Here is a 26394-nt window from a genome sequence, read left to right as displayed (position 1 = left end):
TAAAGACCAATTATTCTCTGAATTTAAAAGGTAAGATTTAATGAAATTTAACCCGACGTTTTAAATCAGTCAACAAAAGTAGAAATCAAACGGCGGGGGATTATCGTGTCACAAAATTAGATAAAAACAAACTGGCTTTTAGAATACCATTCTTACCACATGTAGACCCCTGTAGAGAGTCATTTTCTGCATCTAATAAATTGTTCATGGACTCTGCTATCTCCATAGTTTGTTGTAATGGCCTTGGAACCTGCGATTGCACTTCAAGGCTGGAAAATCTTCCTTGATCACTCTCAATGCCCAAATCTGGCGAAGCATTTGATTCAACTCTCTCTGAATCAAAGGATTTCTGAGGAACAACAATGGAGAAAACTCCTCTTGTTTTAATTTCATCCTCCGAAATTAAACTATGAGATAACTGAGAAGTGTTCGATATCTGTCGGCTATATGGAGAAACATGACTGACAGGTAACGACCTGCTAACATCAGCAAATTGGGCGCTACCAACAGGAGATGTGACATTACGATTATATTCCTTAATTTCAGATTGAAGCTTGACGAATCTGTTATGCAAATCTGCATTGCTGAACTCTAATTCGCTAACTTTCAATTCCAATTTTGATTTGTAACTATGCAACATGGTCACATCTTTATCATAGGAATCCTTCATCACAACCATTTGTTGTTGAATCTCATTATACCTCGATTGCATTTCCTCGCTCTTTCTATTTTCCTCTTCTAAGTCAACTCTTAATTTTTCTTTTTCTTGTACTGCCTTGGAATACTGCAATTCCACTTGGTTAATTTTCGCATGCAAGGTGTTGATCTCTTCCTTCATGTTCTTCTCAACAACTTGAGTGAGTTCGGCTGCTTTTTTAGTTTCTTCCAAAGCTCCATTCAACAAGTTCAACTCCAAATTCAAAGCTTCGATTTCATTAACCTTTTCCAAAATTTCTGACTTTTTCACATAATTTTTCGTGTAATTTTCAGTTAATTCTGCAATCTTTTGGGTCATCTGATTTACTTGTTCAACAGCTTTCAATTCCGTTTCTTGTATCTTATCAGTCAACTGCTTTTCAACGTTTTTAACTTCTATCATTAAATTATTTTCATATTCCTTCTTCAAATTAACTTCTAAGTTTTCTTTTTCTATTGACAACTGTGCTAGTTTATTCTCGAGATCTATAATTTCTTGTCTTGAAGTTTCCGTCATACTGGCATATTCACTCGCCATATTGACCAGCTGTTCTCTTTCCACTTTCATTTTGTTGATTTTGTCACACAGCTCTTTATCTTTATTGTTATGAGAGTCTATAAGGTCTTTCTTGGATTCTTCTAGCTGACTGATTTGATCTTTAAGTGATTCTAATTCTGCCTCAATTTTGATCTTGCATTCATTCACATGTGACAATTCGGATTTAGCCTCTTCCAATTCATTTTCTAGTTTTTCCACCTGAACCAGCAGACGGTTATTCTGTTCTTTGAGAGAATTAGTTGTCTCATTCGCTTCCTGAAGATCTATGAAATTATGTTCTTTTTCTTGGAGCTTAGCTTGAAGATCTTGAACCTGTTTACTCAATTTAGTTATGGTCACCTGACATTCATTCAGAATATCCGATCGTTTATAATCCAATTGTGTGAGACTCTCATCAGTTGAATCACTGGAATGGATCTCTTCTACTCCATTGATGGATTTATCATCTTCCTGGAACAATCCGATTCTTGCTTTGGAAACATTGACGTCCGGCTCAGACCAAACTTCAGACTCTGAATCTTGGTGGTCGCTTCTAAAGGTTATCGAATTCTTCAGTTTGCTTGGAGATATCCTGGGTTTAGTGTGGGACGATCTCAAGTCCTTTCCACTTCTGGACTCACGTCTAAAACGATTCAATTCGCTGTTTTTCATGCTTAACTCACGTTGAAGCATCTGTATCTGGTCTTCCAGAGATTTAACAAGGAACGACTTTTCTCGGTCTTCATTATCGTCGTCGATCCTGTATAGATGACTTTGGTATGTCAAAGTGGCCTGATCTGGCATGATACTGAAAGAATAGCGATTGCTATCTTCAGCTAGTGTCGTGTTAGAATGAGCAGAGTTGTTCAGCAGGGAGGTTATGTTGGAGAGCTGCATCAAACTCTGCTCAGGATTCAAGGAAAGGCTAATATTCAAGGATTTCGATAGATCCAAACTGTGCTCGATTGCTTCCTTCAGTTTTCTGTTCTGGGAGGAGCCCAAGAATCCTAGGACTGATTTTTGTTTCATGAGGGAATCCAGGAAAACAGCTAACTCTTCCAACTGCGCCCTCAGAATGTGGCATACTTCGGTGGTTTGAATCCTCAAGCTCTCGCTCGTTTTCAGATTGTTTCTCAATTCTTCCAGTTCCTCATCTTGGGGTACAAGCTGAGGCGAACCTTCATAAACCTGTACGGCACACTCCAATTCGTTTATTTTTTTCGTTAACATTTCCTTCTCCTGCTTCACATCTTCAAATTGTAGCTGGATGTTTTTCATTTCGTCCAAACTAGAAATTATAATTTCGACTTCCAGATTATCGTCCGAAATTAGCCCTAATTCTCCAATTTTCTCCCTCAGTAATTGTAACTGGAGTTTCAAATCAGAAATGTCGATTTTCAAGTTTGTGTTTTCAATGTGTTTTTCCTCATTTTCACTCCTCAACTCATTCAAGTTCATCGACAAACTAGAGAAACTTTCTTTGAGTTCGGTCATTTCTTTCTCTTTTGTCTCTAGCAGTTTTGTGAATTTAGTTTGTAATTTTTCGATTTCTCTGTTCTTCTGCCATAATTCTTGATTGACCACAGCTTGTAAGTCGTGGGTTCTTTTTCTCAGTTCTTCATTCAACTTTTCAATTTCTTTGTTCTTCTCTTCGAATAATTTCGAATAAGTGTTTTCGGATATATCATTTGGTTTTTCGGTCCCTGATGTCGACATACTGGTTTCCAAATCGATTAGATCCTTCTCTTTAGCTTGTATATTATTTTGTAAATCCAGATTTCGAGCCTCAATGTACTGAATATGAATATTTTTCTCCTTCAAAGTCAATTCCAGTATCTGAAAATTCATCGAATTGCATTAGAGTTGGTTTGATGCATCTCAATAAGAATGTTTGACAGAACATATTGTCAAATGTATGAAAGCAAATTTCAAATTATTTTGAAGAATAATTTTGCTGTCATAGAATGAATGAACTTTCAATTTTAAAAATACGATATGAAACTGAATCTGAAAATGCAAATATATGTGAAAATGGTAAAAAAATATTATTATAATCAGAGTAATACATATTGATAAATTCATAATCATAATTAAACTATGTTTTATAGAGGAGATTTGAACATATTTTGAACTGAAAAGTAAAATATAAATACGCTATTGGTCATTTCAGTGTTTTTAGCCACTCAAACTAAAATAAATATCGTAATATATTTAGTCATTTCAAATATAATGAGCAAGACTGACTTCGAATTTGTCTGAAATATAAAACTATATCTGTTTAAAAAAAGGAAAATTGCTTCATTCGAAATGAACTCCAAACTTTGTTAACCTTCAACAAAAACCTATCTAATTAAATAAAATGATTTTCAAATACAATTTTAAAATCGTTCAAGAAATGATCATTTATAACCTTTTGATAATTAAACGGTTTATTTTTGCATATAGAATCCAGAAATAGAATAATGATTTAAGAAACTTTTCTCGAAAAACTTTTGTTGAAAACATAAATTGCTCTGTCGCAAGTTTCAGAATTATGAACTTTCGAATTTGACATTAGGATTTCTAAATCTAAACTAATGTAGCGTAAAAACCATCTAATTTAATCAAATATGAAAATTGTGTCAGAGTTGGTCATAAAAATAGAATGGAAATAGAATGGAATTTAAGCAAGTGTTTACCAAAAACGTCTTGAAAAAAATCGGAATAACTCACCTGTAATTTGTTTTGTAACTCTTGAACCAATGCCTTGAACTCATTGTCGTCCTCTTTCTGATGAAAATCAAAAAATTCAATCATAAAACACAGTCGAGACAAAAGCAACAAATGGGCTAAGCAATAAATAAAACCAACTAAGTATCGGCATGCTTTTATTGTCAAACACTACATGGCATTTATGTAAAATAGAATGATACAAATGTAAACTCCGTTAATGTGTTAGTAAATGCGATAATTACAAAAATACAATCCATTACAAACCACACCTATGCAGAAGTATGATATGAAGGTGCCGTGAAATCGTTGGAAGGCCAATCTCACAACAAAATGCAAACCTAAATAATCTATTTGTGATTTGGAGTAAGACTGCTGCGAATGGGTATCTACTAGTTATAAATAGCATTTAGGTATCTACGGTATTTATATTTGTAGTCCTAGTTCGTATAAACTATGGTCGTAACGGTTAGATGCAATTATTTTCCCAAATAATGAAGTTTGAATTCCTTTGAGTGGAAACATTTTCCGAAATATTCATCGTATAAAATTATTATTACTATACGAATTATTCTACAATAAATCCTTTCAGCCGGGAATTGCTGAAATTAATACACAAAAAATCACATGAATTGAATCTCATCGAATATTATACCTACACTCGAATTATCATTTCAAGTAAAAATAAAGCGAGAATTTTAGCTGAAGGTAATTTCATTTTTTTCCAAACAGATAAAAGGCTTCACTTTGTAATTAGCGATACAAACTCCAATTATTACAGATTATAAATACTTCTCTTTGTAATCTTCCCCTGTTATGTTGATTCAATAAAATAGGTTTGAAAAAATTAGATTCAAACAAATGACTTTTGATTTTTAATAAACACTTTGCTACCCCCAAATATTTTCAACTACATTAATTAGCTCTATAATCTAATTTAAATATAAATCCAAAGCCTGATATACAGGGTGTTTCAAGTTCGACTGCCAATTAGACGTTTCAGGAGAAAGGGGCCTATTTGAAATCTGAAAATTCGGTATATGATATTCTTGATTCCCTATTCAGCTGAAATATTTCCGAAGCTTCGGCACTTCCAGTTATACGGGAAATGAAAAAAAAATTCAACAAAAATCTTTTTTTCATTTCATTTCTTAGATATTATCAATTTTCTTATTCTCAATCCTTTCTTCCTCAAATTCCTTGAATTTGAGAATGTTAACTACAAGGTGTTTCAAATATTGTGCCAAAAATTGTGAACAAAATTTGAACATAACTTTCTATTTTCAAATTAGAAACCTATTTTTTATGCGTTGGATTCTACGAAGAAAACTAATGGTAGTATTCAAATATGATTATGCTCCCATATTCAATAATTCAAGAGATTTTAGCAATTTATGTTATACGTAGTGGCAATTTCATCCAATCTGTTTCTACAATGCGTTTCTATGATCATAGAAATTAGAATTAATCAAAATTGCACAAATTGAATCTCTTTATGGAGTCATCTGCTTTGAGAGCTTGCACTTCTTAGAATTTGTGCATTTTGTGTTTTTTTTTTTCAAAATATGTTGTACTGAAAATTTACTTCAGTTGCTGGACATCGAATTGATGAATGTTCGTTGACCTAGAAATACGTCAGCACATTTATCTGGTTATCTACATCATCAACTTTTTGTAATTTCTAAGGGCCAGTTGCACCATTTGCCTAAACATTGATTAAAAATTTAAACGTTGATTACTCTATGATTTCTCGAGAGAAATCAGAAATTAATCAATGTTTAAATTTTAATCAATGTTTAGGCAAATAGTGCAACTGGCCCTAAGTGCTTTAATTTTAACTGCCCCAAAACATAGAAAGTTTCCAACATACTTCCGAAATATCTTCTCGTTAATCGGAAATACATGCGGATATTTCTGATTGGATGTTTGGAAACTATATAACGCAAAAATTTGAAAAAGGGGTAAATGAGAATAAGAATATTGATAATACCTTAAAAATGAAATGAAATAGTTTTATTTTTCAAATTTTCATTTCTTGTGTAACAGGAAGTGCCGTAGCTTCGGAAATATTTAAGCTGAATAGGAAATCACGAATAATTTCATATTCCGAATTTTCAGATTTCAAATAGACCCAATTCTCTAAAAACATCTAATAGGCAGTCGATCTTGAAATACCCTGCATATACATAGTTTCATTTAACATATCTCTCTATCATATCCTCTCGGTGACAGCTAGTATTTTGTGGTGCCGGCCATCCGTCCGACCATAAAAACGATAACTTTTTAACAAAATTTTCAGGGTAGTTTCGGATCTCCAATATCGCTTTTAAGTTCGGTGATAGACAAAATCTAGTTCCGTAAATATCGTCGTTCGATATTTTGTTTTACTGATAATTTGAAATCTATGAATTAGATTGGGATAAAATCTTATTTATAAAATAACAATTTGAAGCCCCTTGCAAAATTTCATGTTGAGCACATTGCCAGAACCAGAGAAAATTCAAGCATTATCTAAAAAAATGCTCTTGAGTGAATCGGAACGAGTTGAGATTTTGCAATGAGATTAGGAATAAGGGTTCAAAGTTCGGTGTAAAATTTTTGTTGATCGCATCATTAGAACCGTAGAAAATTCGGGAAGAATATCGAAAAAAAACGAATATTTAGTGAAAACATATCAGAGACATTTGAAATTTTGCATGTGGATGTACAGGGTGGGCAAATAAGCGAGGTAAGCGGCTATATCTCAGGATCCACTCATCGTAGAGACTTGCGGTAAAAAATTTTACCACTAAAGTGTACAAGAGAACACACTGGAAATTATTTTGAAGTTCATACCTCTACCGCTAGGGGGCGTAATAGCTATCGTTGAGTAGAAAAATGAATTTTACTCGAAAATGTTTCATATGAAGTTGAAGAAAAAATGTCATCACTGAAAGAGAATATATCTTGTTGATTGAGGACAAAATATAGTCATGATAAATTTGTTTTTGCTGATTTCGATAGGGGGCGCTAAGTCAGAAGTTCATTGTTTTGTTCATTTTACTTCGAAATTTCAAATGTAATGATAGGATTTTTTCAAACGAAACAGAAATAACATCAAATTTGCATGAAAAAAGCTTCAGGTCGCAAAGCGATAGTTTCAGGCGTTCTGAAGTTATGGCCGAAAGAAGATATTCTTCAACTGATGCACTGTGAAAAACCAAATTGTGTCTTTAAGTTGTAACAGAAACAGAAATCCCATCAAATTTGTATGAAAAACCAAAAGGTCGCAAAGCGATAGCTTCAGGCGTTCTGGAGTTATGGCCGAAAGAAGACACAATTTAGTTTTTCAGTGCATCAGTTGAAGAATATCTTTTTTCGTCCATAACTCCAGAACGCCTGAAGCTATCGCTTTGCGACCTTTTGGTTTTTTCATACAAATTTGATGGGATTTCTGTTTCTGTCAGCACCTAAAGACACAATTTGGTTTTTCGCAGTGCATCAGTTGAAGAATATCTTCTTTCGGCCATAACTTCAGAACGCATGAAATTATCGCTTTGCGACCTTCAGGTGTTTTCATGCAAATTTGATGGACTTTCTGTTTCTGTTAAGAAAATCCTATCATTACATTTGAAATTTCGCAGTAAAATGAACAAAACAATGAACTTCTGACTTAGCGCCCCCTATCGAAAGCAGCAAAAACAAATTTATCATGACTATATTTTGTCCTCAATCAACAAGATATTATCTTTCAGACGAGATCTAATTCGCTCAAAAATGTTGAGCCAAACTGAAGTTACAGGCATTTCAATCAGTCAGATTTCTCCCTTTCCCCTACCCTTATTTGCTGTCGTAAAATCGAAAGTGACAATTCAAAAAGATAGAGAATTTTCCAAGGATTACAGTGATGATATTTTTTCTTCAACTTCATATGAAACATTTTCGAGTAAAATTCATTTTTCTACTCGAAGTAGCTATTACGCCCCCTAGCGGTAGAGGTATGAACTTCAAAACAATTTCCAGTGTGTTCTCTTGTACACTTTAGTGGTAAAATTTTTTACCGCAAGTCCCTACGATGAGTGTATCCTGAGATATAGCCGCTTACCTCGCTTATTTGCCCACCCTGTACAATACCAATTTCAAGCTGTGTACAAAATTTCATGTTAATCGAATCCGATGATAGATTGAGTTGGGGAGTGAGAGAGTGGAGGGGGGAGTGAAACGCATGATATTCGCATGAGCTGGCCAGAGGCACAACATAGTTTTGATTGGTTCTACATATTGAACCAATCAATACAATTCTATCATTGATTGAAATTTAAACTTATGTACTCTTCCTAATAGTCATATGACTGGAGTCGCAACCTTTCTCTCTTTAATGTTGGAATCAATGCTCTGTACTGGGGTACTACACGATCGGCCAAAGGCGCATGCATCTACAGCGTGCCAAAAACGTAACGCAACAAGCCCATAACTCTTGTACGAAGAATAATTAAGGAAAATCCTCGAAGCCGTTGATTTTTATTTTCAACAGCAAGTTACACTAGGCATTTTTAATTTGGTTTTTCTCACCCCGCACTGTCTACCCCCAAAACTTTTTTCCAAATGGGAATACTTGTATAATGATATATAAAAAAAGGTCATTCGATTACTCTTTCAGCGGTGTGACTAAAAGGAAAATTGATTGTATAATGAATATAATTCATTAGGAAAAAAATTAATATTTGTGATTGGAGAATACTGCAATCAGGCCATAATTCTTGTACAAATAATTATTGAGAAATATCCTCTCATCCGTCAATTTCTATTTTCAAAATTAAGTAAATCCATACATTTTTAAGTTGGAGATTTATACTACTAACCTCTTACCAACACTATTTTTTTTTATTATGTATAAAAAGTCGTTAATAAATAAATGAATATATTGCATGAGAGGCATCAAATGGCCTTTTATTACAATCAATATTTATCCAATAAAAAAAAATATTGGTAGGGTTAGGTGTATAAACCACTAACTTCAAACTGGCGTTTACTCAATTTTGAAAATAGAAATCGACGTATAGGATGATTTTTCCCCAATAATTATTCGAAAAAGAATTATAGCCGAGTTGCAGTACTCTCCAATGACAAATTGTTTATTTCTTTCTAATTTTTCAAAAAAAAATAAACGGCATAACTAGTTTTCCTTCAAATCTTACCGCTAAATCGGTAGTCAGATGTCCTTTCATTTAATATATCACAATCCATATACATATTCCCATTTGAAAAAAAAAAAAATATGGAGGATAAAGAGTGGGAGGTGAGAAATATCCAATTTGAAAAATACAACTTGATTTTAAAAATAGAAATTGGAGTATACGAGGATTTTCCTCAATAATTCTTCGTAAAAGAATTCAAGGCCTGTTGCATTACTCTTTTGGAATTTTTCCATTTTAGTTCACTAACTGAGAAGGATTACACAAAAATGTTTACTGGTAAAAGGAGGAACAGTGTCTAAATAAATTTCAGATCTCCTGGTGTAATAATGAAAAAATTGATTAGCCTCAAAAATTAGTCTCAAATTTTCTAGCTCACTTTATAAATAAATCTTATCAAAAAAAACAATTTTCAACTTTTTCTCAAAATGTTTGCAGACGTTCATCAAAGGAAAAATAAATCAGCATTCCAACAAAATTTTGAAGAGCTTAAGTTTAATATATTTTCAGTGAATTAAAATATTACATCAAGTTATTTCTTATATTATAACTAGTTTAAATTTTAGTAAGTTACTAAAATAAGTTTACAAGATATTTTTCTTAATTATTCATCCAGGCTACATTCAACAATATTTCAAAAGAATTATTTGAGAGATCATCCAGGCGATTGAAAATGGAGAAATTTGATTTTTTAATAGTTTTTAGTTGAATCAATTAGAATTTTACTATATGCGGGAATCAATTTCTTAGTATAGTTCTATCATTCTATTGTTAATGTTCAAACTAAAAACTGGTATAGGCTGAAGAAATAAAAGCCATGCAATAAATAGAACCAAATTTGAATGAAATAAATTTAAATAAAATGTGAATCATATTCCATAAATTTCTTCGAAGAATGAATCAACTTATATACACAACCATTGAAAAAATACTTTCATAGACATGAGGTTAAACTGCTTCCTATAAATTATAGGACATTGTATATTCAATCTAAATTTCAACAATATCAAAATATAAAATTTGAAGAATATATTATCACAAAAATATAAGGTACTCACTGTAAAAACGAGTACTTAATAACCTCATGCCATGGTTGTAATAATGTTTCAAACTTATTTATATGGAAATTGTGGAATATGATTTTCAGGTGAGAAAGCACTCAAAAGACATAAGCAAATTTTATCAAGAGCGTGCATTATGTTTGACGTTGAAAGAAAGCTTTTTAAGTTTAGGTTTAGGTACCTCTTGTTTCTTGCTACTGGACTGTACTGCTTCGGGTTTAGAAACGACACCTTCGAGTTCATTCTCAAGCTGGATTATCCTTTTCTGATGAACCTGAATCTGATCCTCTGCATTTCTGTGGTATTGCATTAAATTTTTTAATAGAGCGCAAGCCTTCAGTTCTTGGGCTTTAAGTCGAATAATCTTCTGCTCTGATGTAAATAAAGTGTCGTGCAATTCTTCTAATCGTTTCATTAACTGAAATAAAAGAGAAATTACATTAGGATACATATCAAAATTCAAAAAAGAGAGTGTAGAGAACAACTACAAATTATTGTTCCCTAAAAAAAAACTTTTGATAACACCTTACTGCTTATATATGTTTCTGATAGTGGGAGGAGTTTCATTTTTTATTCAGTTTAAATGATAAATTGAAAAAGAAGGAGGAGCAGCTTCTATACTTCTTAAGGTCTAGTCACTCCATAGCTTACATAAATATATCAAAAATTGATGTTATGAACACTCAATATGCTGGACTATATAAGACTCAATACATAACCTATGTATGTTTCAAATATGACCTTAGTATGAAGATTTTTGAGTTCACAGTGGGAATAGTACTCTACTGAAGTTGTAGTAACCATACTGTAATCCACATAATAGTTCCAAGCGATTGAGGAAGGACAATGATGCTGTAATCTTCAGAAACTAAAACCAGTAGTAAAACTAGAATTAACTTTTAGTTGCTAAAGATGACAAACTTCGTTCCTGAAACGTTCATTAACCGCTTGTAAAAATTCTGTGTATTAGAGTGTGGTTACTACAACTTCAGTATGATCTTAATATTTTAAAAACTGAAAGATTCAATAGGAAAAAAAATAAGAATCTTTGAAATAATTAGCAATGTCGAGTGTCTAATATATTTTCTTAATATCTTTCTCATTTTGTCTATTATTTCAATAAGAATTTCATTACACACACACTCAACACTCATTTCTTATGTTTAATAATATAACCTCTTCAAAACTAAATGTATGTTCCATCCAGAATAAGTTGAAAATGTGAACCATAAAGTTCAAACAAACATTTTTTGAATTAAAAGTTGTTAAGATAAAATCAATCAAGTATCAGAATTGATATGGTTGAAACGTTTTAACTCATAACAATATAATGTTGGTATATGTATCAATTATTATCCCAAATTGTTATATCTACTTGATCTCAAATAAAAAAAAAAATCTTTTGACTTTCAAATATTGTACAATAACCAACCTCATTACATTTTTCCCTATCCCAAAACTGACCTGTGGTTTGCCTTTGAATGTGAGGGGGTTCAAAATCTTGTAGATGGAATTGAAGTCATATGTTTTTGGTGCAACTGGTGATTTTGACGGTGATCTGGAATCTAGTGCATTGCGTAGTGCATTCTCTTGCGATACTCCAGGAGATGTTGCTGTGTTCTGAACTGAAACATTATCACAGTCAGTATTTGTCGCAGTTGATCTGCCATTTCGATTCTTTGGCACCAGGAGATTTTGGTTCTCTTTCAGTTCCTGGCTGGCCGAACCCAATTTCTTTTGAAGATCTTGAACGCGATTTTTCTGCTTCTCTACTTCCTCCTCCAACTCCGTAACTTTCATTTCATTAACGTACTTCGTTCTATCGAACCTCTGTCTTTCTCTTTCAAATTCCACCTTCAAATTGGAATATTTCCTTTTAATTTCTGAAACGATTTCTTCTGTTTCTTCCAACGCTTTGGTTTTCTCTAAGAGAAGCCTGGATAGCTTCTGCGTTTCCAATTTGAAAGTATCTCTTGACTTCTCGAACTCTTTCAACTGTGCGGATAGTTTTCCGACTGATTCTTTTGTTGAATCAACTTCTTTCTTTAGAGAATTTATAGTTTCATCTTTCTTTGTTGATTCTGCTTGTAATTGCTCGTATTTTGTATTGATGACCTCAGCTTGGTCCATTATCATTTGTAATGATGCATTATTTTCTTTTTCTTGTACAAGCTGTAAAAAAAGGTTTGATCAGAAATAGGATACTTTTAAAATTAATATTCAAGACCACAAAAAATCATAAAATACATTTTGTCAAAAAGCTACCGAGAATTGATCCGTTGAACAAAAAAATCTGGATGTTGTAATTCTTGTTGTCGCTGACTCGGAAGAACGCTCACTAGAAATTTGAGTGTCATTTACCATTTAATTTGTTCTCAGTACTTCATTTTGTCATTTCAACTCAAGTTTTTTATAATTAATAAAAATATCGATCAAAGAATCTGTCTTAAATGGATATTATTAAATATATTATTTCGGAAATGTATCGTCTTCAATTGAAGTATTAATTAAAAATTAATTTGGATGGGTAATATATACTTTATGATTCATTGACCAATCCCAGTAGGTTCTCTGAACATATATATTAAAAATCAATCTGAATCAATTTTTGGAAGTGCTATTTTCTGTTCAAAGGGTTGAAAAATAGTATTATCAGTGATTTGTGAAAGATTATAGTAGGATTCTTATGTTACTCACCTCAAGTTCAAGTGCTGCTATTCTGTCTTGCAACATCTTGACTTTACTATTAGATTCTGTAATCGAGCCTATCTTTGAAGAAAAGAATAAGGGTTCCGAGTGATAACTTTTGTGAGAAGAATCGTTATCGTTTTCATACTTTCCATCCTGAAAAAAAAATAGTGAATCGAGTTAAAAAATATATTCATACTATATCGAAATTAATTGCTTCTTACTTGAAGTTGCTGTTTGAGCTCTTCCACTTCATGTTTAAGAACCATTATTTCCTCATTTTTGGCTTGTGCAGTTTTCTTGAATTCATCTTCTTCCAGGTCCATAGCTTTGACTGCCTGACACAGGAGATCATGTTTTTCTTGTAATTCCTTTTTCAAACTTTCAATCTCAACCTGAAATCAAATTTTAAAGATAAATATAAGATTCAAGTCCCGAATGTACTTTGAAAACTTCAAGAATCTAGGTTTATCCATTCGAGAGTTATCATAAATACGGACGGACAGAATCCAATTTCAGGACTTCAACATCAGTGAGTCGATTTTATCATTTCTGGACGAAATTCGAAAAATACAAACTTCATGACGAACTTCGAAAATTCCTGGCTTTTAGACACTGATCTAGTCGTCTAGTAATCTGAAGTTTCGCTTACCATTGCGGTTAGCTTCTTCAGAGATTTCTAGGTAGTAGATTGTAAGACGACACTAGATTTAACCGATTTATTTATTTATTTATTTACTTTTTTATTCTTGACCTCTAATACAGTACAAGTACTGGCGACAAGGCCTATTTACCAATATATACAAAAAATTATCAAAAAATACTATACAATATTCAAAACAACAACAACAAAGTTAAACTAAACAAAATAAATATGTGAAAAGTTTAGTATCCTTATATAATATTGATGTAGGAGTTAACATGCTATAGTTGAACAATATTTTTATATTTCTATTTTGGGGTGCTGAATCTGAAGTTTTACACCAAAATTTAGTGGAATTTTGTTGATGCTTACCACAAAAAAAAGGTAAAATTTTTAATTTTTTAGCGTTTTTTTTTTGCATATAATTCGAAAAATATAAATTTTTCGTGAATAACCTTCATATTTGAGAATTTGAATTTTAGTACTCTATTGCATAAATACTACGTCGGTATTATTTCCTCAATTCAATATATTCATTGAAATCAATATAAGAAATTAACTAAACTCCAAAAAGTGATTTTGAAAATTCTTTTTTCTGAACTGATGACGGCTTTATAGTTTAAACACATCTGGATTTTATCGAAAGAAGAAACAATTGAATAGAAGACATGCCATTAATAATAAATTAATGTTAATTAGTGAAAAGAGTTGAAATACATCAATTTTCAACTATCGTTTGAGTCAGATTTGAGTCAAATAAATTTGTGGAAAATTTTATTTGCTTTGTTTTTAAATAGGAAGGTCATTCAGGAAAAATTGATATTTTCTGAGTTATGATATTGATATTTGCAAAAACCGCAAAAATATGCATTTTTTTATTATTTTTTGCATATTTTTTTCAATGTTCCTTCACAAAATTCAGGTGGCAAGCCTCAGATTCGGATTCAGCCCTCCAAAAAAAAAAACAATTTAAGAAATCAAAACAACCCCAGAAATTTCCTGTGAAAACACATTACTGGACTACACATGGCAAAAAATATTCTCCTGATGTCATCTACACGACTGTAGATGTTCGTCCAGTTTATGATGAAACACCCTGTATATAGAGGGTACGAAAATCTTTTGGGTTTTTAATGTTTCGATTTTCTTAAAAACCTGAGAATGAACTCAAGAATTCAAAACGTGAACACAGAAAAAATAGGTTGTTTCTCTTCAATCGCTCCAATCCAAAACTGAGCCGCATCCAAATTAATAAACCAAAACCGAAAACTCCCAATATAACTAACCGTCTACCATCCCGCCCGATCAGCATTTCTTTCCGGATTCGCGCCTCATTTAACCTATATCCCGACAGAATTAAAGAACGTCTCAGATTTTTCTCTCGTCCGCGATTCACCGGACCGTTTAGCGCGTACGAGAAATTCAAAGAATGACCGCGGAAGTCTGGAGCGAACGCATTCTTCAATTTCACAATCGCATACCTCGCGTGGCCCACGCGTCCGAATTTATCTGACGATACGAACGTTCCGGCACAACCGACCGTGGAGCCGCCACTTTACGGAACTTCGAATCAGTGTTGCCAGAAATGCGGAATTTTCTTCAATATGCGGAATATTAGCCTACAAAAAAAACTAATGAAGAAAAGAAGAATAATCTACGAAAACCACTAAAATGCACAGAATTTTTCAAAATTCAATTGTTTTTGCGACTATTATATTAATTTCTAGACTGACTTGATAAAACACAGTGGCGACAAGAGTGGTCTTAACATGACGGTTTAGTAGGCAAAAATTGGCGGTTGTCTGTTTCTTCCTTCACCTGATTTTTGTTACATATCTTAACATTCCAGTTTTCGTAAAAAAATTAGTTTATCCGATTAAAAAAAATACTTGTGCCTTTACATTCAATTAAAAGTTAATTGAAAGCTTCCTCAAAAAAGTACCTACATACTTGGTAAATCACTTGTTAGTAACTTGTAAAGCGCGCATTTTTTAAATGTTATGTGATGTGAATGTATCATTTCCTAGAAGACGGAAAATGAACGTGAAATCCAAAAGATTCTTTTAATTATGAAACTGCAATACACCACTATAGAAAAATTAAAAATCTGGATATTCTATTACGTCCTTACAACGATTAGCCAGTAAGTATTAGGAGAAAAATCATTTTTTCGGCAACCGTCCGGGAAGTGCTCACTTCACGGACGCTTTTTCTCTGAGAAAGTAGCATTTCCCGGCCTAGTCCGGAAAGTACGTACTTCCCGGACTAGGCCGGAAAAGAATCATAGAATCCATAGCAACCGAGATAACGGCTGACAGTTCATATGAAAAAAGTTGTCAAAAATTTGCATGTTTTTTTATCGCAATTGCAATAAAATATGGAAAGCAGCAGCGATAGTGTTATTTTACATGGTTGCCGAAAAAATATTGTACGCAACACGCCCGAAAATGGTTTTTTTGGACTCACAGACTTCCAGGACTCGCTTACGCTCGTCCTGGAATTTTGTCTATTCGTCCAAAAAAACCCTATTTTCCGGACTTGTTACGTAAATTACTATTATTCAATTATTATAGGCTATAGCATTTTTATTACGATTTTCATTCAAATCCCATGCTTAAGCCACGACCCATTCGCCATTTTAAGGCTAAATTTGAATGTATTGTCATCGCTGTGTTTTATCAAGTTTTTATTTTTTTCGTTATTTATTGAAGTTGATTATTTGAAAAAAATTGTATAGAGTACGTTACCTACCTATTTACTTCAGAACTCAGGAGTTTTTTTTTTTTTTTTTTGTTTTTTAGTCTTAACAAAGTTTTCGGGAAATATTCATTACGAAGAATTTGGCCTTACCAATGGTGGACAGAAACTCCAAAATGATTTTTTCAGGTTGAATTGAAGAAAATCAATAAATAAAAATCTGGCAACACTGCTTCTTATTTACATTTCACGCAGGATGTGCAAGGCACATTATGCACGATCATATTTCCTCCGCTGCCTTTCAATCAGTTTGTTATACGTGAGTTTTAGGGCCCCGGCAACTCTATAGCGAGGAAATTTGAAACGGGAATCCGAATGTTTTTCTGATTCAGCGTCTTCTTTGTTTGATATTCTCTATAATAGAACGTTGTTATCGTTCGAGGAAAACATTTCGAACCTTCGCTGAGATATTCGCAGATACGGTTGGAGTTGGAACTAGAAACGCTGTAAAATTTACACTATGGTTTATTTATTTTTGAAAATGGGTTCACGGTGGACTACAACACAGGTCGTTTGCGTCAGAGATCTGTGGTATGTATGTGAACAATTCACTCTTCGTTGTTGAATGCGAAATCATTTTAATCATATCTCAATCTTATATATTCAAAATTCCATCAACTAAACTAAAGGATATTCCAATAAAAGGTTTAATTTTAATAACTTCTACATGGCAGACATACCAATAAGGAATAGTTGCAAGATAGACCAGTTTGCAAATGACACCGCTATCTACTATCACAGTGGAACACGGAAAGCAATAACCAGATAAACTGATGGAATACTAGAAATGGAGATTAAAAGTGAATACGACAAAAAAGTTGCAATCTACTTTGGAGGAACAATAGTAAAGAAAGAGGAATCAGAAAACGTCAAACTAGAAAAATCAGAAGATAAAACGAAAAATGGAAGTAAAATACCAAGGAGTAACTCTAGATGAAAGATTAAATTTTAGCAAACAGCTAGAAGAAAACAGATAAATGGAAAGGCAATTGCACGGAAGACTACCCACTACTCAACCCAAAAAATAAAGTTTCCTCTGAAAACAAGCTGAATATAATGAATATACCGCTAATACCAAACATTACGTATATAGAAGTAACCTGGTATAATACGAAAAACAAGAGAGAGATCAGTTGCAAAGTACACTGAAAACAATAAGCAGAATAGCGATTAGGACCCCATGATGATGATGATCATATTGATCTTCCTAGTCTAAAAATAATATTTATGAATTTTCGAATCGAAAAATCGAAAACATATACTATTTTCCTCCTACAATTCCAAAAGTTTATTATTGAAAATAATAATAAGGCACTGACATTCAGTCAAATGTTTTTAATCGCTTTTTCACACTCATAATTAATAGAGCATGTACAAGGTGATTGTTTATATTTTACTCAACAGCTCAGTTAATATTGGTCTCATAAAAACGTTCAAATAAGCAAATATGGAGTATTTTTATGGGAATTCAGAATTCATTACAAAGAAACACAAAAAAACATTAGAAACCTAAAAATTTTATGTGAACTGGTATTTTTTGAATGGACCACCCTGTATTTCATTTTCTTAATATGTAGAGCTCTTTCTCCTGATTTCAAATATGTATATATAATTTATTGAAGTTATCTTTGTCAGTTGTTGAGACATATAGATTTTTACGTCTAAATCTAAGATATCTGTAGAACGCCAAATGACAATGCTGCGATTTCTTATACCAGAAAAAATATGTTCATATCTATGAATATATTTTTTCTGGTATAAGAAATCGCAGCAAAATGACAATGCTGCGATTTCTTATACCAGAAAAAATATATTCATAGATATGAACATATTTTTTCTGGTATAAGAAATCGCAGCATTGTCATTTGGCGTTCTACAGATATCTTAGATTTAGACGTAAAAATCTATATTTCTCAATATATTTCTGATTTAATTTACATTTCTGATATCTTTTCCTTCTAATCTTAAAAGGAAAAGATATCAGAAATGTAAATTAAATCAGATTTCCTATATCTAAGTGAAACTAGCCAAATTTCAAAAATAAATTTTCAACAAATTTCCATTATATTTTCAACCATAAATTTTCAGTCAATCTTCAATAAATTTAAACAATGAATTTTCAACAATTAATTATATGTAGAAATCGCAGCATTGTCATGTGGCGTTCTACAGCTTCCTTAGATTTAGATGAAAAAATCTATATTTTTCGGAAATTGACGAAGATAACCACAATTAAGTATATATTCAAAATCAGGAGAAAAAGCTCTACTGGTTAAAAAATAAATCACAGACTGTTTGATGTGAAACATTCCAGTTCACATAAAATTTTATGTTTATAATGCTTTTCTGCATTTCATAGTACTGAATTCTGAATCCCCATAAAAAATACTTCATATTTTCCCATTTAGACGTTTTTGTAGGACCAATATTAACTGAGATAGCTATTGAGTAAAATATAAACACTCACCCTGTGCATTTCTGCTTGAATTAAATTCAATTCAATCTTCTGAAATCAAAACTTTTCTCTCTCTGATATGCCTTGAAAACATACATTTTCATTTATCATTGTTTCGGAAAATTTTTCTAGTGTAAGTGACTGTACTCACCATCAATTCAACATTATTCTTGACTATACTTTCTTTATCCAAGTTGAAATTGGCACCCATTCGTTCTTCCAAAAAATAGATACGGATTTTCAAATTGAAGTTCTCTTTTTTCAAAGCTGCCAACTGTTCCTCGAATTCTTTCACCGACCTGCCCCTCATGAGCCCATCTGGAGACCTTAATGAATCTGGAAAAAAGTGTTTAATCAGAAATAATTCATTATTTGAATAGTACGAAGACTTTTCCCTTTTCATTCAAGGTATATGAACCTTTACATAAACATATATATGTAGGCTTGGTTAATCGATCGTCTAGAGGTATGATTCGATTACCTGGCCTTTCGTCTTTTTCTCCGTGACTTTGTTGGATTTGTAATAATTAAACTCTTTTGAATTATTTACATCTATTTACAAAGCCACAATTATACAGTACAAACTCAGTATTGAGAAGATCCTAATTACGTCTTAATTACAAGTTTCTCACTACGGTACTGAATTTCGTCTTTAACTCGTTCGTTGATTACTCGAAACGTCTTCGTTTATCACGTCTTCGTCGTACTTCAAGTTTTCGGTCGTCCCGTCTCTAACTCGTCTCAATTTAGTCCGCGAACCGTCTTTTCGTCTTACGTCTTAAGTTGACCGACCGAACTTGACTCGTCTTCGGCTTAAGTTGAACTGTACCCGCCTTCGGCTTAATTTGAACTATGCTCTCTGCCGATTGGAACTACCCTCTCTCGAATATCGAATTCCCTTCTCTCGGTTTGACCACACCCTTAGGGGAAAGTACCATCCCCTAGTCCAATAAGAGCTTTGCCGTACCGCCCACAAAGATCTTCGCGGATTCCTGGAAATCGAATATTCTCGAAGGAATAGAACCTGATACACAGATGTAACACATCCGGTACAACCGTCTTGTTCTCGAACTTTCCCAACCCCAGTAAATCTCTTAAGTTTTACAACCGACATGCGACACCCCGAAGAATTACACATCCTTTTTACATTATATGTACAATAACAATTCGTTCCCTGTAAATCAATTGAAACTGTCATGCCCTCGACACTAAAAGAAAATAATAGGTCTCCAAACATCCGGTTGACCATCGCAATTATTTACAGGGAACAATAATTGGATCCTACACATATACAGGGTGGTCCAACGAAAACTTAACACCTTGATTTTCCGACTTTATAATGAAAATGCGGAAAATCGCTTGGACCCGTCAATTTATGATTCGATGGGGAACAACTTTTCCCCTTTTTTATCCCCGTAACTTCAATCTCCGTCGGGGGATTGAAGCAAAACCCCTTGATTAGGAATAGGGATGAGGGGTGTTGCGATAACTAATTTTGAAGATCGTATCGAGCACCATCTGACCCTAAAATTTCGCTTTAAAATATCGATCGATAATGAAATAACATCGAAAATAGTGAAAGAGGCAATGTGAAAGGACCCCACACGTTTAGTATGGAAAATGGCTTTCCGTGAATTTGGCTGAATTTTTGATATGTTGTAGTTCTTGATGAACTTATCAGAAAAATCCTTAGCCACAAAGCTCAAAAATGGACAGTTTTCGAGATATGGAGCTTTGAAAATGGATTTTTTGCAATTTTCGGGGTTTTTGCTCATCAATCGGGGAGCTCTCATTTCTGGTTTTGATGGAATTTGGATGTTCGGCGGCCAGAACCCGACTGAGAAATGATCATCCTTGGTTATATTAGGCACCGCCATCGATAATTTTTTATACACTGCTCCACATTGGCTATGAAATGAGATACAAAATCCAAGATCTTCCATACATCTTTTCATGCCACAAGATGACGCCAGAATAATTCACAAGACCGAGAAACGACATATTGTGAGATTTTTTCAAGAGATACCATAATAACTGAATCCTCATATATCTGATGTCTAATAATATCAAATATGTTAGCAAAAATGTTCATGACCAGGCACCGCAAGCTGTAATGGGGGAAAATGGTAAAATCATAATCATATATCCTCAGGGATAACAATTGTGATCACTATTGAATAGAATAGAATAGAATATAATTTATTTGCTCTTAAAATATGACAAATAAATCAAATTAACCTTCAATAATTTACAAGGTGCGTCAAAGTTAAATATTTAAAAAAATTGATACAATAAATATCCAATACATAATAATAATAAGTCACATTAAAAAAAACTTCAATAATAAGTCATAATAAAAACTTCAATAAAAAACCACAATAAAAAACCATAATAAAAAACCACAATGGCAACTGGCTTACAGACAATAAGTGAACTGCAATATAAAATATAAAATTCCAAATCTAAAATTTATAATCTAAAAATTCTTCAATTGAATAAAATACATTTTTTGTCAAAAACCTTTTCATTTGATGTCTGAAGGAAACCTTGCTCAGTTCCAACCAGCCTTGAGGAAGTCTATTCAGCAACTTGACACCCAAAAAATTGAAGCTATCTTGGGTTCTCTTTATCCGGTGTTGTGGGAGTATCCATTTATTTCGGTTTCTAGTGGAATAATCATGATGAAATGACTCGGTTTTGTCACTCTTATATAAGGAACATAGACAGGTAAGTATGTATATTGCTGGTAAGGTCATTATTCCATACTGCGAGAACAGCTCCCTGCAGCTTGTTCTCTGTGAAACTCCAGCAATTGCTCTTATCGCCTTCTTCTGTTGCAGGAATACTACTGAAGCATCTATTGATGTCATTTACATATGATATGTGATTTGTTTCTCACAAATCTCGATATTCTGACAATGGGGTGCCACGACATTTTCCTCAGAATGTCTCGAAATTGATGATAGCATCTCACAGACAAACGAATCCGTGAAAATGTCTGCAGTTTTGATACAATATAGTACTATCCAGGTAGAATATAGAAGTCCAAGTGTTGGAAGCTAACTATGAATGGAACTTCCGATATTTACCCACGAATTCTTGAAAATAATTTTTTTTTTCTATGAACTTTTTGAACTTCACACATACGAATGAATACTATCTAATAATATGATCGTTGGCAAAATGAATGAGTAGATCAATCAAAAACAATCAATTAATACTCATTCATTTTGCCAAAGATCATATTATTAGATAGTATTCATTCGTATGTGTGGAGTTCAAAAAGTTCATAGAAAAAAAAAATTATTATTTTCAAGAATTCGTGGGTTAATATCGGAAGTTCCATTCATAGTTAGCTTCCAACACTTGGACTTCTATATTCTACCCGCATAGTACTACATTGCATCAAAACTGCAGACATTTTCACGGATTCGTTTGTCTGTGAGATGCTATCATCAATTTCGAGACATTCTGAGGAAAATGTCGTGGCACCCCATTGTCAGATTATCGAGATTTGTGAGAAACAAATCACATATCATATGTAAATGCCATCAATAGTGATCACAATTGTTATCCCTGAGGATAAATGATTATGATTTTACCATTTTCCCCCATTACAGCTCGCGGTGCCTGGTCATGAACATTTTTGCTAACATATTTGATATTATTGGACATCAGATATATGAGGATTCAGTAATTATGGTCTCTCTTAAAAAAATCTCACAATATGTCGTTTCTCGGTCATGTGAATTATTCTGGCGTCATCTTGTGGCATGAAAAGATGTATGGAAGATCTTGGATTTTTTATCTCATTTCATAGCCAATGTGGAGCAGTGTATAAAAAATTATCGATGGCGGTGCCTAATATAACCAAGGAAGATCATTTCTCAGTCGGGTTCTGGCCGCCGAACATCCAAATTCCATCAAAACCAGAAATGAGAGCTCCCCGATTGATGAGCAAAAACCCCGAAAATTGCAAAAAATCCATTTTCAAAGCTCCATATCTCGAAAACTGTCCATTTTTGAGCTTTGTGGCTAAGGACTTTTCTGATCAGTTCATCAAGAACTACAACATATCAAAAATTCAGCCAAATTCACGGAAAGCCATTTTCCATACTAAACGTGCGGGGTCCTTTAACTCGAGATTATTATTCGTATCCGACACATTTAGATATTTAGTAGTTGTACTCTTCCACTATTTTACCTATCATTTCGTTATAGATGGGAATTTTGAAGCGAAATTTCAGGATCAGATACTACTCGATAAGATTTTCAAAATGAAGTATCCCAACAGCCCTCATTCCTTTTCAAAATCAAGGGGTTGTACTCGCCCCCTTTAGGGGGTAGCAGTAACGGAACTGCGAAGAACGGTAAAAAATTGTTCCCCCTTGAATTAGAAATTGATTTTCCACATTTTCATTTTAAAGCCGGAAGTTTTCGTTGGACCACACTGTATATATTATATAGCGAAAAATTTGATACAATCATTCTTCAGGTTTTTTCTCTAAGTCTTATAGTTCTCGAGGTGCTCACAGTAAGCCTCGAATTTGGCACAACTTGTACTCATAATGATTAGAAATGTAGGAATAATTTACTGTTGAGTAAAAAATTAGTGCTGTGGCTAAAGTGGCGATGGGACACAGTAAGTAACAATGCCTACACAGAACACAACCTAGGTATTCCTAATAGACACAAAATCTGAATTTCTGAACCAAATTCTTGTCTATAGGTGGTTCAGAATGAGAACAATTCCAACATTTGTTGCTATTCAAAAAAAGGAACTTCATTGTTGTTGTTGGATGCTCCTCAACGAATGCCCATAAAAAATTTAAAATTAAGGGTACGAACAAAGTCTCATCGAAGTTTTCAGTTCATTTTCTTGAGCCCTTTGGCCTATTTCAGCAATTTTTTTTTACTTGTAGCTTGATTCCTCAAGAAGATAACTGTCCAAATGCCGTCCTCAGTTACTTTGTTTTTTTGTTAAATATAAGGATGAACAAAAATAATAAAAAGCAAGCTGATATTCAGAACACCCAGTGCAGTGAATCGTTGACAGACGAGAATGTTCACGAACACTTACATGTTGGCTCATATTTGCTAAATATTTCTTGGTTCGGTGATTGGGTTATTTTATTTTTGAGACAATTTACAACACTTTGAATGGTTTCAGTACACTGATAAAAAATTTTTATAAAGAAATTTGTGAAAGAAAAGCAATCATCAACTTGATTTCATTGATACAATGTACATTTCCATCAATATAATGAAATATCATTTCTTAAGACCTGTTCATTGATATTATGAATTCCTGTTCATCAATATCACTATTCTGAAATCGATGTTGAGTATTAATGATATAAGTACATTAGATATAAGAATTTTTTTATTAGATTATAAAGTCGTAGATTAACTACTTCAGATAATTTCGATTAACAGTAATTCAACCGATCTAATAATGAACCGAATATTTTAATGATTAACATTTCATTGGTTTAATGGTTAAAAGCAGTTGTTCATTGATTCGATGAAGATAATTCATCAAGATAATGAACGACTTTTCAATACATTAATGTTTCTATCATCTTTTGAAAAATGATAACTGAATTCATCAATACAATCAATTTTTTCATGGAATTTATGTACATTTTCGACAAGCTTTGCGATTCAAAACATTAATTTCTCTCTAAACGACAGTACCATATCGAGTATTGCAATTTTTCACATAATAAAGATATCACAAGAAATGAAAAAAGGGAAAAAAAAGAAGAGATGAGGAAACATCTAAGTGTTCGTTAACATTCTCTTGCTTTTCATTTTTTCACCCCTGTATATAACAAAAAAGAGGTGAATGAGGGCGGCATCTAAACAAGTTTTGTTCCCGAGGAATCAATCTAAAATTAAAAAAATAATAATTGCTAACCTCGGCCGAAGGATTCAATAAAAAATGAAATACAAACTTCGGTTCCCTCAATTTCCCGGTGTGTATATTTCCAACCATCTAAATATCAACGATGAAACAACGAACCAAAATGAAAAATACTTCACTGTAAGACCTTTCTCCGTCATCGTCGTCTATAGACGACAGGGAGACCATGGAGGTTTTCGAATTGTACATTCCTGAACATTTCTCCATCACGTTGTTCTTGATTACCGCCTTAATTAAGTTCGGGTCCATATTTGGCCAGGCAGGTCCTTCTTTTCGAGGCCCCTGTCTTCTATTGTCTTTACGAAGCGATGCATTAAATACCCGAATTTGACAATTGTATCGGTTCCGGACCGACTGAGATTCTTCCTCCTTGTGCTGATGCAACTGACTACTTCGATAAGTTAATCGATGCAATTTTGATTCCAACTGATCCCAACTTAAGTGGGCACGCCGAATTTATGATGTGTAACGCCGAAATTGAGTTAGGTTTGAACGTGACATTTTAATACAACTCAATAGCTGGGTCGGACGTACTTGACAGTTTTGACAGATAGTGACTAGAGTTATGACAAGGGCGTGTTTATTCTGTGCACAGATCCGTTACCAACAGAGAAAATCAAGTTCCAAGTTGGCGTTACGCCCATGATGACTACTTTTTTCTAGGTCTTATTTCGGTGCTCCAAATCTGAATATTGTTCAAAAATGTTGATAAACAACATTTAAAATGGGATTTGTATGTGGTGTCCCAAATTCGTTGTGTAGTGAGAGGGTCCCAGAACCCTTTGATCTAGAAAAAAATTAATGGCATATTTTCGGAATCGATTTTTGAGAGAATTATTTTGGTGAAAACCGCAACCTGATAACTCCAACTTCTTTCAAGCTATAAAAGAAAATCGGAAAATGGCGTGAAATGAAAAGTTCTCATCTCATAACTTCTTTATTATTGGTGCTATCAATATGAAACAAAAACACCCTACGAGACTTCTTTTAAAAGAATCCATTGGTGTAAAAATTCATTTTTTATTGCCATCAGTTTTGAAGTTATAATACAAACTTTTATTTTTTCAAATGTAAACCACAACAATTTCTATAACAAAGCAATTGCTTAATTTTTCCCTTTCGAAAATATATAACAATATAAAATATATTATCAAACTATAAAAATCATCAAAAGTTTCAGTTTCACACAGTTCAACCAAGTGCCTATCTATAATAATCTGTGAACTTCAGATAATTAAAATATTCGGTGGCCACCAAGGTTTCCGGATTTAACATCGTTAGATTCTTTCTTTGGTCACATTCAAAGAAGAACATTCATCAATTTGAAAATGTTGAAATGTGGAAAAAATGTAAAGTAATGTAAGGTACTTGGTTGCTTTGCCGTGTGAAACTGAAACTTTTGATGATTAATTTATATATCATGTCATATATTTTTGAGATAGAAAATTTGAACGATTTTATTTGTCATAGAAATTGTTATGGTTTATATTTAAAAAACACAAGTTTGTATTACAACTTCGAAATTAATGACAAAAAAAATTATTACAACAATGAATTCTATTGAAAAAAAGTGCCTGTAGGAAGTTATAAGAACTTTTATTTCACGCTATTTTCCAATTTTCTCTTATAACTTGAAAGCAGTTGAATTTGTCAGTTTGCGATTTTCACCAAATTCATTCTCTCAAAAATCTAGCCCTAAAATGAACCATTCATTTTTTCTAGCTCAAAGAGATTCTGAAATTCCCTC

The 26394-nt window shown here is 33.0% G+C and overlaps 1 protein-coding gene across 5 annotated transcripts in view; it reads right to left on the bottom strand.

Moving 5' to 3' along the window:
• The window catches only part of LOC123679316 (centrosomin), a 64847-nt gene that overhangs the window by 843 nt on the left and 37610 nt on the right, over window positions 1-26394 (bottom strand). For 4 of the 5 annotated variants that reach the window (XM_045616862.1, XM_045616860.1, XM_045616863.1 and 1 more), the window contains 7 exons: window positions 18873-19057; window positions 13091-13261; window positions 12876-13022; window positions 11643-12350; window positions 10360-10596; window positions 3947-4003; window positions 157-3070 (listed from right to left, as the gene is read on the bottom strand). In XM_045616862.1, the coding sequence (XP_045472818.1) occupies window positions 157-3070; window positions 3947-4003; window positions 10360-10596; window positions 11643-12350; window positions 12876-13022; window positions 13091-13261; window positions 18873-19057 (4419 nt within the window). Of the gene's footprint in view, window positions 1-156; window positions 3071-3946; window positions 4004-10359; window positions 10597-11642; window positions 12351-12875; window positions 13023-13090; window positions 13262-18872; window positions 19058-24766; window positions 25212-26394 lie in introns of those variants that run through there. The other variant, XM_045616861.1, reaches the window with a different exon arrangement.

The sequence above is a fragment of the Harmonia axyridis genome, chromosome 4 (assembly GCF_914767665.1).
Source record: "Harmonia axyridis chromosome 4, icHarAxyr1.1, whole genome shotgun sequence".
Taxonomy (NCBI): Eukaryota; Metazoa; Arthropoda; class Insecta; order Coleoptera; family Coccinellidae; genus Harmonia; species Harmonia axyridis.
Note: the sequence above shows the minus strand (reverse complement) of the source record. Positions and strands in the feature narration are given on the sequence as shown.